This window comes from Helobdella robusta (genome assembly GCF_000326865.2).
Source record: "Helobdella robusta unplaced genomic scaffold HELROscaffold_5, whole genome shotgun sequence".
In the NCBI taxonomy this organism is placed as follows: Eukaryota; Metazoa; Annelida; class Clitellata; order Rhynchobdellida; family Glossiphoniidae; genus Helobdella; species Helobdella robusta.
Window position 1 is genome coordinate 1,043,924 of NW_008705254.1, and position 15,337 is coordinate 1,059,260.

The 15,337-nt window shown below is 31.9% G+C and overlaps 2 protein-coding genes across 2 annotated transcripts; both read right to left on the reverse strand.

Moving 5' to 3' along the window:
- Window positions 1–4,040: 4,040 nt before the first annotated feature.
- On the reverse strand, window positions 4,041–11,664 carry HELRODRAFT_163169 (hypothetical protein; the record flags this gene model as incomplete). The annotated part of the gene is made up of 14 exons (XM_009027120.1): window positions 4,041–4,072; window positions 6,457–6,501; window positions 7,210–7,326; window positions 8,098–8,167; window positions 8,283–8,330; window positions 8,407–8,481; window positions 8,728–8,820; window positions 9,397–9,468; window positions 9,571–9,632; window positions 10,011–10,110; window positions 10,411–10,550; window positions 10,807–10,885; window positions 11,017–11,135; window positions 11,610–11,664. The coding sequence occupies 14 exons, from the start codon at window positions 11,662–11,664 to the stop codon at window positions 4,041–4,043; spliced, it is 1,107 nt and encodes a 368-aa protein (XP_009025368.1).
- Window positions 11,665–12,232: 568 nt separating this feature from the next.
- Window positions 12,233–15,297, reverse strand: HELRODRAFT_189120 (hypothetical protein). The gene is made up of 6 exons (XM_009027121.1): window positions 15,182–15,297; window positions 13,848–14,950; window positions 13,698–13,765; window positions 13,218–13,547; window positions 12,941–13,054; window positions 12,233–12,635 (listed from the first exon to the last, which is right to left on the reverse strand). Exons 2-6 carry the CDS (start codon window positions 14,849–14,851, stop codon window positions 12,472–12,474), a joined length of 1,680 nt encoding a protein of 559 aa, XP_009025369.1. The 5' UTR covers window positions 14,852–14,950; window positions 15,182–15,297; the 3' UTR covers window positions 12,233–12,471.
- Window positions 15,298–15,337: the final 40 nt, after the last annotated feature.

Here is a 15,337-nt window from a genome sequence, read left to right on the forward strand (position 1 = left end):
TCATTCAATCATGCGTTCATTCATTTGTTCGTTCGTTCGTTCGTTCATTCATTTGTTCATTCTATAATTTTTTCTTAACTGATTCATTTGCTGATTTTTTTTTCTTTCATTGTATATTTTTTCATACATTCATCAACTTTTCTCATTGTTCAAATGATTTAAGGTCCATCCAATCATTCATTCATTCACTCATTCATTCATTCACTCATTCATTCATTCACTCATTCATTCATTCATTCACTCATTCATTCATTCGTTCGTTCGTTCGTTCACTCACTTACTCACTCACTCACTCATTTATTCATACATTCATCCATTCACTCACTCACTCACTTCTATTCTCCGGTTCTTTGAGACTAACACTGATGCACATGACGTCATGGTCATCGCCACCTCTTCTTGCTTCATCCTTTTCAGAATTATCCATCCTCCATTCCACTATCTTCATCCGGATTAAGCCTACTTTGACGGCCATCTTGGAATGAATGAGTGAATTAGTGAACGTGGGGGATAAACAAAGGAATGTATGTACGTGTGAATGAACAAACAAACAGATGAATGAACGAACAAACGAACGAACAAACAAATGAACGACTGCATAAGTTATTATTATTAATATTATTACTATTAGAGACTTTGTATAGCGTGTTTGTATAAGCGTTTAAATGAACAAATTTTAAAAAGATAGATGGATATATAGATAGATAAATATAGATAGATATATGTATGCGTTCATGTGTGTGTGTGTGTGTGTTTGTATGTGCGTGTGTGTGTGTGCGTGTATGTGGGGTTTTCTTTGCACTGATTCGATTTTTAACTTTCAATATGGTAGGACAAAAACTGCACACATCCTTAAATCCTTCCATCTACATTGGAAAATCCAATTATTCCGCTACAAAAGCACAGTCAGAGTCATGCGAAATTGCAAAAAAAACACACACACCACACACACATGTACATACACACACCACACACACACACATAGCATATATATATAACAAACATACATAGTATATACACCACAAACATACATATACACACACATACATGCCTATCTATATACATGAAAAAAAACCAACATACAACTTTACAAACAACAGACATGCAAATCAAAAACAATGAGAAAGCTTTCTCACCTAACTTGTCTAATGCATATTTTATAAATAAGCTTATGCAATGTTAATGCTTGTTTTAATAATAAATGTGGTAATCGTAGTAGCGGTAGCAGCCACAGTAGTAGTAGCAGCAGCAGTAGTAGTAGTAGTAGTAGTAGTAGTAGTAGTAGTAGTAGTAGTAGTAGTAGTAGTAGTAGTAGTAGCAGCAGCAGTAACAGTAGTAGTAGTAGTAGTAGTAGTAGTAGTATTAGTAATAGTAGTAGTAGTGGTAGTGGTGGTGGTAGTGGTAGTAGTAGTAGTCGTAGTAGTAGTAGTGGTAGTAGCAGTAGTAGAAGCTGCAGTAGTAGTAGTAGTAGCAGGAGTGTAAACAATCCAATCTTAACTCAATCTACATTATTTACTCAAGGATTTTGTGAAAATTCTTTTAAAACCCAGTGAAATTAAAAAGTTAAAAATAAAAAAAGACAAAGTCATGATCAACTCTTGCGTTTTAAAGAAGAAGTAACAGTAATAAAAGTAGTAGCAGTAGTAGCAGTAGTAGTAGTAGCAGTAGTGGCGGTAGTAGCTGCAGTGGTAGTAATAATAATAGTACTAGCTTTTGTATATTTTTTATTGCTTTCATTTTCCCGCCATTTCATAATAAAGCGAACCCTGACAAAACAACAACCACTACGGTTTATTGATTTAAGCAATTGAGAATTCATCTTTTTAATTTGTTTGTGTGTGTGTGTGTGTGAGTGTGTGTGCGTGCCTGTGTGCGTGTGTCTGTGTCTATATCTGATGATTTGTATAGCACATTTTATGAAGAAGCTAAAAACTGCTATGTGTGTGTGTTCATATGCGTCCATTTGTACTGGCGTATGTGTGAGGTATTTTTGTTTTACTTCTATGTAATCTTACCCAATAGAAATTTATTCACTTGTGAAGTATTGTTCTTACAATCTGGTAAGAAATTTTGAAGGCATAATTTACCCAAGTTCTGTAAAAATTCTTTCTAGAATCTTTGAAAACTTCTTCTCAGACGTTTTCCGATAAATTCTCATTAATTCTTGAGTATTTATGACTTTTTTCAGAGTAATTCTGGCGATTTGTTTCTTTATTTCGCGAGTTAATAATTTTCAGTAAGCTGGATTAGTTTTTCGTGTAAATGTTTCTTCCAACTGTTTCGACTTGTTTCTGAATAATTCTTGCTACTTCTAAAAATTTCTAGTTACTTCTTGGTATTTTTTAGTTTTTTTTCTATCAATTTGAAGTACTTTTCAGATATTTTCTTAGTATTTTTTAGTAATTTTTCAATATTTTCACGAGGCAATTTGTATTAACTGTTTATTAGTTTTGGTAGTGTTTCATGGAATAAGTTCAGTTCCCTCCCTCCCTCTCTCTCTCTCCCTCTCTCTCGCACTCTCTCTTTCTCTCATGAGAAATATACAGCACTATGCAAACAATGGGGTTATGAAAATTTACGGGTGTGTGTGTGTGTGTGTGTGTCGGTGTATGTTTTTGAGTATGTATGTGTGTGCAATCATGTCTGTACGTCCGTGAATAGTAATTTTCTGAAAATACAAATGTTATAACAAATAACTATAAATATTAAAAAAGTTTCCTAGACACACACACGTGCGCGAACACACACATATACACACACACACGCACACACATGTGTATATATTGAATATTACAATAAATAAATGTTATATTTTATTAGCAATACTCTTAAACAGTTACAGGAAAACTGTAAGAGAATTTCTGCAAAATAACTTATTCATCACAGGTTTTTATCTTAAAAATAGCTTTCTCTTTCCCTTTCTTTCTCTCTCTCTCTCTCTTTTTCTTTCTCCCTTCTCACTCTTTTTTCTTTTTTTTTCTTTTTCCCTCTCTCTATTTATCTCTTTCTCTCTCTTTCGCTTTCTTATAACAAATGATCAAAAAATGTTCTCTCCTTCTTTTAGAAGCCAGAAAGCGAAGCGCCAAATGAAATTAACATCAAAGTCGCTGAATAAAAAATGTATGTTTCTTTGCATGTTTGTTGCATACATACATACATACATACATACATACATACATACATACATGCATGCATGCATGCATGCATACATACATACATACATACATACATACATACATACATACATACATACATACATACATACATACATACATACATACATACAGTGTCACTCATCATGTTTTGGTTTTAACATACATACATACATGCATGCATACATACATACATACATACATACATACATACATACATACATACATACATGCATACATACATGCATGCATACATACATACATACATACATACATACATACAGTGTCACTCATCATGTTTTGGTTTTAACATACATACATACATACATACATACATACATACATACATACATGCATGCATGCATGCATGCATACATACATACATACATACATACATACATACATACATACATACATACATACATACATACATACATACATACATACATACATACAGTGTCACTCATCATGTTTTGGTTTTAACATACATACATACATACATACATGCATACATACATGCATGCATACATACATACATACATACATACATACATACATACATACATACATACATGCATGCATACATACATACATACATACATACATACATACATACATACATACATACATCAAAAAATTAAATTACAAAATGACTCAAAAACCTTTTTCAAAGTTCTTTTCCTTAATTGACTTTTATTAGGCAGTTGGATTTGGCTTTAGAAAAATTGTTTTGTGTTTTGCCTATCCTGATAATGATTACGACGGAGACGATGATGATGACGATAAGTGAATAGATTATGATGATGATAAAGACGACGACGATGATGATGACGGTTTAAAAAGAGGAGTGATGAAAATAAAAGTTAGACCTAATAAGCTAATGCATCTTCATGAGTTGTTGCTATTGTTGTTGCAATGCTCTAATAAAATGGTGATGTGTGGTGGTGATGATGATTGTGTTGTTGTTGACGTTGTTGTTGTTGATAAAGTTATTGTTGTTGTTGATGATGTTGTTGTTGATTATGATGATGGTGATGATGTTGTTGTTGATTATGATGATGGTGATGATGTTGTTGTTGATTATGATGATGATGATGCTGCTGGTAGTGGTGTTGTGGTTTAAAACTGGTGTTGTGGTTTAAAACGTTACAATTTTTATCTGGAAATAAAAATGTCTTAACATATGCAATGAGTTTATCTAACCACTATAGATTTCTGCATCCACTATTGCTACCATCTGTTCATCCAAGCAGATATCATTCATTCATTCATTCATTCATTCATTCATTCATTCGTTCATTCATTCATTCATTCACTCACTCACTCATTCATTCATTCATTCATTCATTCATTCATTCATTCATTCGTTCATTCGTTCATTCGTTCATTCATTCATTCGTTCATTCATTCATTCATTCATTCATTCATTCATTCATTCATTCATTCATTACCTAACCACTCATCATTTTATCTTGCTGTCTGTTTATCTGTCTATTCGATCACATTTTATTCGTTCATTCATTTCTTTTTTTTCAGTCCATCATTCAATCATTATTACCTTCATTCCTTTTTTCATTTATCCACCCATACATCCATCCATCCATCCATCATTTCGCCATTCCATGAACATTCCTCGAGAATTCATTATTCATTTTCTCATTTAGATTCAGAGCGTTTCAACTTTCTTTCTTTCTCTCTCTCTCTCTTTCACACACACATACACAATCACAAGCACACCACACAGACACAACACACACATAACGTACAGTACACATAACCCAAACAATCACACATACATACATACATACATGCACACATACATACACACATAAATTTGTACAAATATATTGTATCGCCAACAGACGGAGAGCTATTACGAAAGTGATACATCAAACCATTCATTCATTTTTCATTTTTGTTTGTTTTTCCATTCATTCGTTCATTTATTCACTCACATATCCAAGCATCCAATAATATATCCATCTATCTTTCTAACAATTCGGCCAGTCTGTCGATTGTCCATTCATCCATTCATTCATCCGCCCATTCATTCGTTCATTCATTCACCCATTCATATATTCATTCATTTGTTTATCCATCCATCCATCCATCAATTAATTCATTCATTCATAACGTAATTTCTCACCGTGCATGCGTTTGTCTTTTATAGATAGATGGATTGAACGTTCAGTAAGCTTTCGGCATTATTATAATTATTATTTTTATAATATTATTATAATTATTATTATTGCTGTTGTTGTTGTTGTTGTTGTTTCTATTGTGAATATTATTATTATTATTATTATAACTTATAATTAACGATCCCAAAAAACCCAACGAAAAAACGTTAATAACAACATCAACGGTTACTATTACTGTTTAAAAGTAGTAAGAACATCACTGGTAGTAAAAACGGTAGTAGTAGTAGTAGCCGTAGAAGCAGCAGCAGCAGCAGTAGTAGTAGTAGTAGTAGTAGTAGTAGTAGTAGTAGTAGTAATAGTAGTAGTAGCAGCAGTAGTAAAATTTTAAAATAGTTTTACCTCACTAGCAACAGCCGAAACATCAGCAATGAATGAATAAAAGATACGTTTAACGTTCATCATATAAACATATGTACCTAAATACATAAACATACATACATGCCATCTGTATATGTGTATATGTATATGTGTATATACTACAAATAGATATTCGTATATGTATGTATTTATATATGTTGTGTGCATATGTATATACCATATATACTATAAATACTATGTCATGTATAACACGCAGATATAATTATGTGTATATATATATATATATATATAATAAAAAGTAAATGTTTATATATGTGTGTGTGTGTTTGTGTGTGTATGTATATGTGTGTGTGAGTGTGTGTGTATGAATAGTAGGCATAACGACTGAATGATCATTTTTGGGCAATTAGATTATGCGTGCGTGCCATTCAGTAACTATTTTTGTTGCAATTATAAATAAGTGCGTTTAAGTATGTATGTGTGTGAGTGTGTGTCTGTGTGTATGAATGTGTATATGTTTGTTTGTTGTTTGTATGTATGTATGTATGTGTGCATGTATGTATGTATGTGCGTTATTGTCAATATTTGTTCTTCTTAATATCATTCTGACGATGATGAGGAAGAGGTTAGTGAGCTAGAAATCCCTAATCGGATTTCAACGTTCTCACACCTGCTACTCTTCTACTCTTTTCAACCAAACATCCTCATCATACAATCATTAACTCCGGTAAGAAGTTTATACACGTACTATACTATTACTTAACTCACTTAACGACAGTACTAACCAAGCTGAATTGGCGTCAACAAAGCCAGCGAAACTTTCTGGCTGGCTGGTTGGTTGGTAGGATCGTCAACATGTTTTATGTTGGGTATTTACAATTGAGTTAATAGTTATCATTGTTACTTATGAGTGAAGACCACACCTTTTAATACGATAATAGGAATAAATCCTATATATTTAAATATGAATAAACTCTGTAAACATTTTTTCGAAGCTGCTCTTGTCTAAAAGTAACTCGATAACTTCAACATAGTAAAAAAAAATCGTAATTATAATTTTAAAAGAAATTTTCTTCTGATGTTCCTCAGTTAGGTCACAATCATTATCCTCTAAGCCGCAAAGAAATTAAATTTTTTTTAAATGTCAAGGTCGGTTTTTTTTTACTTGCGTGGGATTCTCCATCCAATCTTAATAGTGTTCCTTATAATCTATCTCTATGTCTTTCTTCAATTATCGTTTGGTCTGAGTCTATGTGTCTTAAACTTAATCCTTCTAAATTTGAATTAATTTGTTTTAATGAATCTAAACACTCTATTACTATTCCTCTTATTATCTTACCTGACTCTAAAACTCTTGAGGTTTCTCACAAGTTTCGTAGTCTAGACTTTATCTTTGATTCTAGTATGTCTCTTTCTTCTCAGATTAATAGTGTTGCTAAAAGTTCTTACTTTCATCTACGTAGAATAAAAAAACTTTCGCCTTTTCTTGACGATCCCACTCTTCTCCTTCTTGTTACTTCCTTAATCTTGTTACTTACTTTCTGGTCCTTTTCTCTGAATCCCTCTACCTACTTCTCTGACTATTTCTCCATCACTTACGAAGTTCAGAGCGGATCTCAAGACCCATCTGTTTGAAAAAAATTCATAGAGGAGCGCTGTTGAACATTGCGTTAATAGCGCTTTATAAACTAATTGATTGTACTCACTCGTACATTCATTCGTTCATCTTTCCATCCATTCATTCGTTCATCTGTCCATCCATTCATTCGTTCATCTTTTCCTCTGTTCATCTCATCATCCATCCATCCATTTATCATCCTTCAAGTTCATTAAGAGTGGATAATTGTAGCGACATGAGAGGTCAACAAACAATCCAACCTCCACATACATACAAACACACATACATGCAAACATACATATACACATACATACAAACGTACGTGCCTATGTATGTGTGTGTGTGTGTGCATGTACGTATGTGTGTGTTTGAATGTATGTACGTTTGTGTCTGCGTAGGTACGTTTAGATATTTCTTGTGTTTTTATTTTTCGTTAATTTTTTTGATATTAATTTTTAACATCCAATATTTTATTCATGAACAGTATATGAATATAAGAAACAAAACGATGAATGAATGAAAGAATGAGTGAATGAATGAATGAGTAAATGGATGGATGAATGAATTAATGAATTAATGAATGACGAAAACGAACAAATAAAAATTATTATCTTCTATCAGGCGTTCAATGAATTCTTTTCATCAAAAGTTGAAAAAATAATAAAAAACGAATGAACGACTGAACGAACAAGTGAATGAATGGAAGAAATGATTGAACAAATGGATAAATTAATAAAAATAACGAATAAATGAATTAATTAATCAATCGTTCAATCGATCATTCATTCCGATTTGATTTTAACTTTACTGTCATAATCAGCTTCACCGTCGGGTATTTTTTTCACTGCTTTTAACGTCGGTATTGGAGCACACGTATTCTGTATGTATGTATGTATGTATGTATGAATGTATGTATGTATTTATATATGTATGTATGCATGTATGAATGTATGCATGTATGAATGTATGTGTGTGTGTGTGTGTATAGCTAACAATTTTGGCAGCTCTTTGGCACAGAATGTCATACGTCCAAAAGTGAACCTTGGATATTTTATAAAAAAAAAACATTTATTATTTTTTTTATAATAATTATCATCAAACCATCATCGTGACTTACGGGTAGATGGCAGGGTATGGAAACTCCCTGGACCCTTGAGAGCTTTCCATAATCCGGACTATCAATGCAGTGTACCTGTGAGGTGTGTTTGTACTTGTGCTTCCTTCATTCGTTCGTTTATTCATTCTCTTTTTCATTCGTTCGTCCGTTCGTTCACTCATTCATTCATTCAATTTGAATGAAATTTAAGAAATTATTCATTTTTCCAGACAGCCATAGCCAGTCAAATCAGACATTCTATCATTCGTTTATTACTCATTTATTCATACATTCCGTCATTCACTCTTATATTCTTTTTTTATAATCAACCAATTAACTAACAGCCACAACGGAATATCGACCAATGAGATTTGAGTTTGTTATGAGTGGTCCTTTAGTCATGTCAACGTGATCCTTCATCCTGTATAACGTAACCTGATTGGACCATTTAAATTTAAATTCCGAATTTTGATTGGTCCATTTGAACGGTTTATAAATGATTGATAAACTTTGATTAGTTAATTTAAATTTAATTGCTAAGGTGTGTGATTGGTTCACTAAAGTTCAAATTCTAAATGATGATTAGCTCATTTAAATTTAAATACTAAAAGATGATTGGTTCATTGAAAAGCTGAGTCATAATTGGCCAATTTAAAATTTTAATTTACTTGCTGGACAATGATAAAATAACTTAAAATTTAAATAAACGATCAACCAATCAAAAAAGAGCGTACCTTGGAGCCACATTTTGATTGGCTGGCAATGCTTGGTAGCTGGGCAACCTTGTATCTGGGTAGATGACAAAAATAAACAAAATATTTCAATCAATCAATCAATCAATCAAACGATCAATCAATCGATCGATCGATCAACCAACCAGCCAGCCAACCGACCCAGCCAGCCAGCCAACCAACCAACCGACCAGCCAGCCAGTCAACCGAACAGCCAGCCAGCCAACCAACCAACCAACTTGTTATCCTCAAACATCTTCTCAGCCAGTCCAACATCGACTTCTATCCTCTCAAACTTGTTATCCTCAAAATGCAGCCGACCGCCGATCCTACTGAAGCAGCTCAACTCCAACTGTCAGTTATGATTGTGATACTAGTAATAATATAAATAATAATAATAACAACAACAATGATAATAATATAAATATTAATAAGAATAACAAAAATCATCAACCCTTTTAATACTTTCTGGATCAAGGTTCAGCTGGACGTCATAGACAAATGAGCCAGAGTTAACTTTTGTGGGAGAAAATTTTTTAAAAAAATTTGTGGAAAAGAAAAATAAAAAACCAAACAAACCATTAAATATACGAAAGTAAATCTAAAATTAAGACTATCTCATAGAAACCTACGTAAGTACATCCATTCTCGAAAGATTATAAATAGAAGCCATGCCATTCTCACAGCTTTTATGTTCTATTACTATTTGTTTTTAATAATTTTATTTTATTTCAAACAAAACATTGCCTAATATCAAATTAAATTAATAAATAATTATCAATTAATTAATAATTAATTACCTAATTATTAATTATTAAGATTACCTAATTAATTTTACTAGGTAATCTTGTACATTAATCAACCTTCTAGTAAAAAAGAAGTATAATTACTTACATTCAGGTTTAGGGAAACTGCATAATTCTATGTAGTAATCACTTTTAAAGGCTCTTTCCAAGATATAACCAAGAACAAATGAACAAGTCCTCCAATATGCCTGTGTGTGCGTATGTGTTGTGTGTGTGTGTGTATGTGTGGTATGTGTGTGGTGTGTGTATGGGTTGTTGATGATTTGATGTTGTATTTGATGATGATGATGATAATGTCGTTGTTGATGATGATGTAGAACCATACAACCATACAACCAAACAAACAAGTATACATGCAAAGCATACAAACAAACAAGCAAACAAACACATTCTAAACATACACATCACGTAAATACAAGCACACAGAACAATACAAACATAGAAAAACTATATAATAAAAACAAATATACAATACAAAGCATAGAAACCTCATTACAGATGTTTGGATCATCATCTTTAAAGTGTTTTAACTCCAGTGTGCAATCTTCAAGTAATGGCCTGTGCATGTCCCAAGGTTTTCCATTCACTAAGGCCACTACTGATCTTATCATTAGGAATTCTTTCATATCTGTGTGTGTGTTTGTTTGTCTTTGTTTGTTTGTGTGTGTTTGTCTGTCTTTGTGTGTGTGTATGTGTGTGTGTGTTGCTTTTTTAGTATCTTATTCACTTTATTATTCAATCATTCATTCAAACATTCAGTCATTCATCCAATCATTAGTTAGATTCATACGCTGATTTCATTCATTAACTCATTCATCATTCCTTTATTAATATTCATGCATAAGAATGTTAATATATGCAAATTAATTATAATTTATGCTAACGCATAGCACAGTTGAATGGTGTGGACAGGTCTTTATTCATAATTAAAGTGCAATCCTCTGGGGCTCCTTTGTAATGCACCTAGGACAGAATAATAAGTAAATAAATAAAGGAAAGAAGAGACACAATTTAAAAGTAAACTGAAGTTACAAGAAATTAAAAATTACAATATGAAAAGTGAAATGAAGTTCCAAATAAAAATCATTCCCCACCTCAATTTTTTCCACTCTTTTGATGAGGTTAAGCTGTCTGGACTTTTCCTGTTCGAACAGTTCATTCCTCTTCTTAGTGACGCTTTCATTTGTGATGTACCTCTTCTCAATGTTTAGCACTAGATCAGTTTTTTTCAAATTTATTAAAAATCAGAAAAAATAGCAAAATAAGTTATTTTTGGTAGTTCATCTAAAAGTAATCTAAGCTAAAGTGATGAATATTACAAATTAAAAAACCTTTCTCTAACTAAGTCAAAGAAGTCTAAGTGAGTCATACCCATTGTATGTGATGTGACTTTAAACTAGTGATTAGGTCATACTCATAGAAACAGAAATAACATACTTTTGTCCAAATAATTATAAGTAAGTATAAATACAAAAAATAAATAAAGTTAAAAAAGTAATAACTAACAAAAACAAACTTACTAACTTTAATATTTTTACAAACTACTACTAACCTAACCTAACTAAATTAGGCTCTAACTAAATAAACATAAAATAAATTCATTCAATTATTCAATTAATAAATTCTGTAAAATATAAATAACAATTTCATAAAATTTTTAAAATTTAAATTTTAAAATGTCACTAACCTTTTTTGCAAAAATACCGGCTATTATAATTGCTGAATATCTTTCGGGTCAACATTTTTTATATGAAAGAAATGAATTTGAAGTAACTTTTCGACAAAATTGTTTAAAATTATTTAGTCAAATTAGTAAGATCGGCAAGGATTTCTGAGGCAACTTTGAAAAAACGTGTGTTTACATTTAAAAGTAAACTTTTACTGAACCGGGATGTGTTTTTTTTCAGTTTTCAGGCATATGCTAACATACTAAATAACCAATACATGCTCATACATCAACACACATAAGCATACATACAAACGTATATACTTATTATTATTTATTTATCCAACTATCTATTTTCTATTTATCTATCTATTTATCTATCTATCCATCCATCAATCCATCCATTCATTCATCCATCCATCCATTCATTCATCCATCCATTTATCCGCCCATCTGTTCATTCATTTATCCATCTATCTATCCATCAATTTGTATATCTATCTACCTACTTATCTATCAAGATATCTATCCGAATACCTAACTTTCAAACCAAATAACCAACCACTTAAATTTGAAGAATATTGTATCAATAAAATGTTAATAACATAACCGATATTTAGCAGCGGATTTCGATTTGACAAAAATGCCACAAATTTTGAAATTTTTTTAAAATTTTCACTGAAAAATTTGATGTAAAGATGAATTTTTAAATAATATGATCAAATATATCATTTAAATGTTGTCTAAATAAGAGATTTTATAAAAAATTTCAACATATTTTTTTAATTTTGAAAGAAATAGCCATAAATTACAAAACACTTATCAATAAAATATGCAATATAACACCGAAAAGCATTCATTTGCTTATCAAAATTTTAACATCTCATACATCTAATCCTTGATCAGTAGAATCGGCTGTAGTAGCTTCCTCGGCTTCTTGTTTACTACCACTACTATCACCAGTGCCAGTTTTATCATTACTACCAGCATCATCTTCATCTTCATCATCGCTTGGTTTTCTAGTGCGGTTAACTCTTGGACGAATATCTAGTAAGAACAACAAAATATTAATATTTTATAAATTATAATTAATTATAACATAATAATTATAATAATGTGAAATTGATGATCAGATAATTAAAATTATGTTGATGAAAAATGACTATGATGGTGGCAATGACACTTAGAGCAAGAAAAAAAATCAGATAACTACTCATTTATAACATCTTTGTGGCGTCATTAGGCTTAAACAGCAAAGGACAGTTAAAAATATTATTATTTTTTATAATTAATTATAATTTATTATAAAAAATATTGTTATATTAATTTTAATTAATTATAAATAAACTGACCCAAAATGTCGTCCAGGCTTCCTGTAGCGTATTGAAGTAGGCGGAAGACTTTCGAAGGATTTGTCTTTCCGGTGTATCTAATCGACTTTCGGCTACATAGGCTGAGTTCCTCACCTGGTATTGATAATGATAAAGATTGATACGTTGATTGATATTGATGAACGATGTTGATGATAGTTAAAAGAAATCATTCATTCTCTCTTTTTCTTTTTCTTTCTCTCTCTCTCTCTCTTTCTCTCTCTCTCTCTCTCTCTCTCTCTCACCATTTTACACTCACCCTCTCTCAAGACATGTCTTTGGGATGAAGTATCTATTTTCACTGATCTATCAGCGTTTTCATGAATGTCACCATCACGGCTACAATTTCCGCTGTAGCCATTATCTCGGCTACAGCTATTTTGATTACCATCATCAACACTGTTGTTGTAGCTATAGCCAGTAGTATTTTTGCTGGTACAGTTGGTAGTATTGTTGCTATTGTTGTTGCTGTAATAGCTACCATTAGCTCGACCACAGCTACCGCTATTAGCTGTGTTAGCTGCGTCTTCCAGCTCTTTCTTGCCAGCCTGGTCGTCTACAGCTCTTTCCTCTAAACTCACCTTTGTCTCTTAAAATTGGGCAAAATGATAACAGTTAATAATTATCGTTATAATTTTAACTATAATTATCGTAGAAATTATGAATAATTATCATTATAATTTTAACTATAATTATCGTAAAAATTATGATTATAATTATTAACAATAAATATGCCAACCGTATGGGATGGAAGGAACGGAAAATTTCCTGAAATTCAAATAATCCGGTATGGCACGACTCCGGGCTCTATTGGTGATAATGCGACAATTATATTAACAACAACAACAATAATAAATAATAATAATTAAAATTTATTATTATTATTTACCCTGGGTGCTTCGCGGTAACCAGGGGCTTGGCTGGCGGAATAATTTGTGGAGAATACGGCCATTTGCGGGTTGTGATCTGTTGTTGTTGTTGTTGCGGAGGTTTGTTGTTGTTGCTAATGTTGTTGTTGTTGTTAGTGATGTAGTTGTTGTTGTTTTTAGCGCTGTTGACGTCGTCTTTGTTGTCCTTATAGACAAATTTGCATTTGTTAAACGGGGCTTTTGTGCTGTTAAAGTTGTTCTTGTTGTTGCTGATGTTATTGCTGTTGCTGTTACTGTTGTTGTTGATGTCATTGTTGACAATGATGTTGTTGTTTTTGGTAACGTCGTTGCAAGCATTTAACGTTTGTGCGGCTTTAAAAAGTTTTTCCATAACAACTTTCGAGATTTCTTGAGCGTCTTTATTGATAGTCTCGACGTCGTTGTTGTTGTTACATCTGTTGTTGTTGCTTCTATTGTTGTTGTCGTTGTCTTGGTTAATGTCAATGACGTCATTGCTGACATTGTTGTTGTTGTCGTGGCTGTTGTTGTTTTTGTTGTACAAATTCAAGTAATTACTGCATACGGTTTCAGCATTCTGCGACATTCCTTGGGCCTTCTCATAAAGGTAGTCTAGATTGCTTGCGTCGTTGTTGTTGGTGGTGAGGTCATTATTGTCGTTGTCGTTGGTGGTGTTGGTTACGTCATTGTTGTTGTTGAGGATGTCTATGGAGTCATTTTCATTGTTGCTTCCGCTATTGGTCATGTTGTAAACAAAACAGTTTCGATTTTTTCTGTAGTTTCTGCTGTTGTTGTAGTTGTTGCTAGTGACGTCACGGCTGTTGTTGTCATAGTTGTTGATGTCGGTGACGTCATTCTTGGCAAGGAAGCGCGATGAAACCATTGGACCAGTCTGGCAACTATTGTCGTAGTTAGTGTTGTTGATATTATTATTAACATTACTGTTGTTGTTACTGTTGTTGTTGCTGCTGCTGTTTAAAGTGTTCGCGTAGTTATAAACTCTCATTTTTTTGTGATTCTTTTTAGACTTTTTCAAAGTTGTCGTTATTTTTATTTAAATTTTGTTCCTGTTATGAAATCTTCTTCTCCAGAATAGACCTTATTTCGTTTAATGAATATAAATTTTCAAATATAAATATCAAAATAAAATGATTGAGTGTTTATTAAATAGATAATTTTCATAACTACAAACTAACTAATTAACTTCCATTTTAATAAGAAAGATAATAAAATGCTAACTTGAAGGGTTTTTTAATCGTTTAAAATTATTCAAACTAAATTTAAAATAGATCTATTATAAACATCTGAGGACAGCTAGATCTGAAAAACTTCCAACCTCTATCATATAAATCACCAAGAATATCTCAGGATCTATGAAATTCAAATTTATTATATTATTAAAATTCCTATTAGTATTTAGTAGCAGTAGTTGTTGTTGCTGTTGTTGTTGTTATTGAGGTTTCCTTAGAAGTGTTTGCAGCTAAACTTCTGG

Coding starts and splice junctions, on each gene's coding strand:
- HELRODRAFT_189120 (XM_009027121.1), bottom strand. CDS start 14,851: ATGAGAGTTTATAACTACGCGAACACTTTAAACAGCAGCAGCAACAAC. Junction 13,766..13,847: donor GTTACCGCGAAGCACCCAGG/GTAAATAATAAT, acceptor TATCACCAATAG/AGCCCGGAGTCGTGCCATAC. Junction 13,055..13,217: donor AAGACATGTCTTGAGAGAGG/GTGAGTGTAAAA, acceptor TATCAATACCAG/GTGAGGAACTCAGCCTATGT.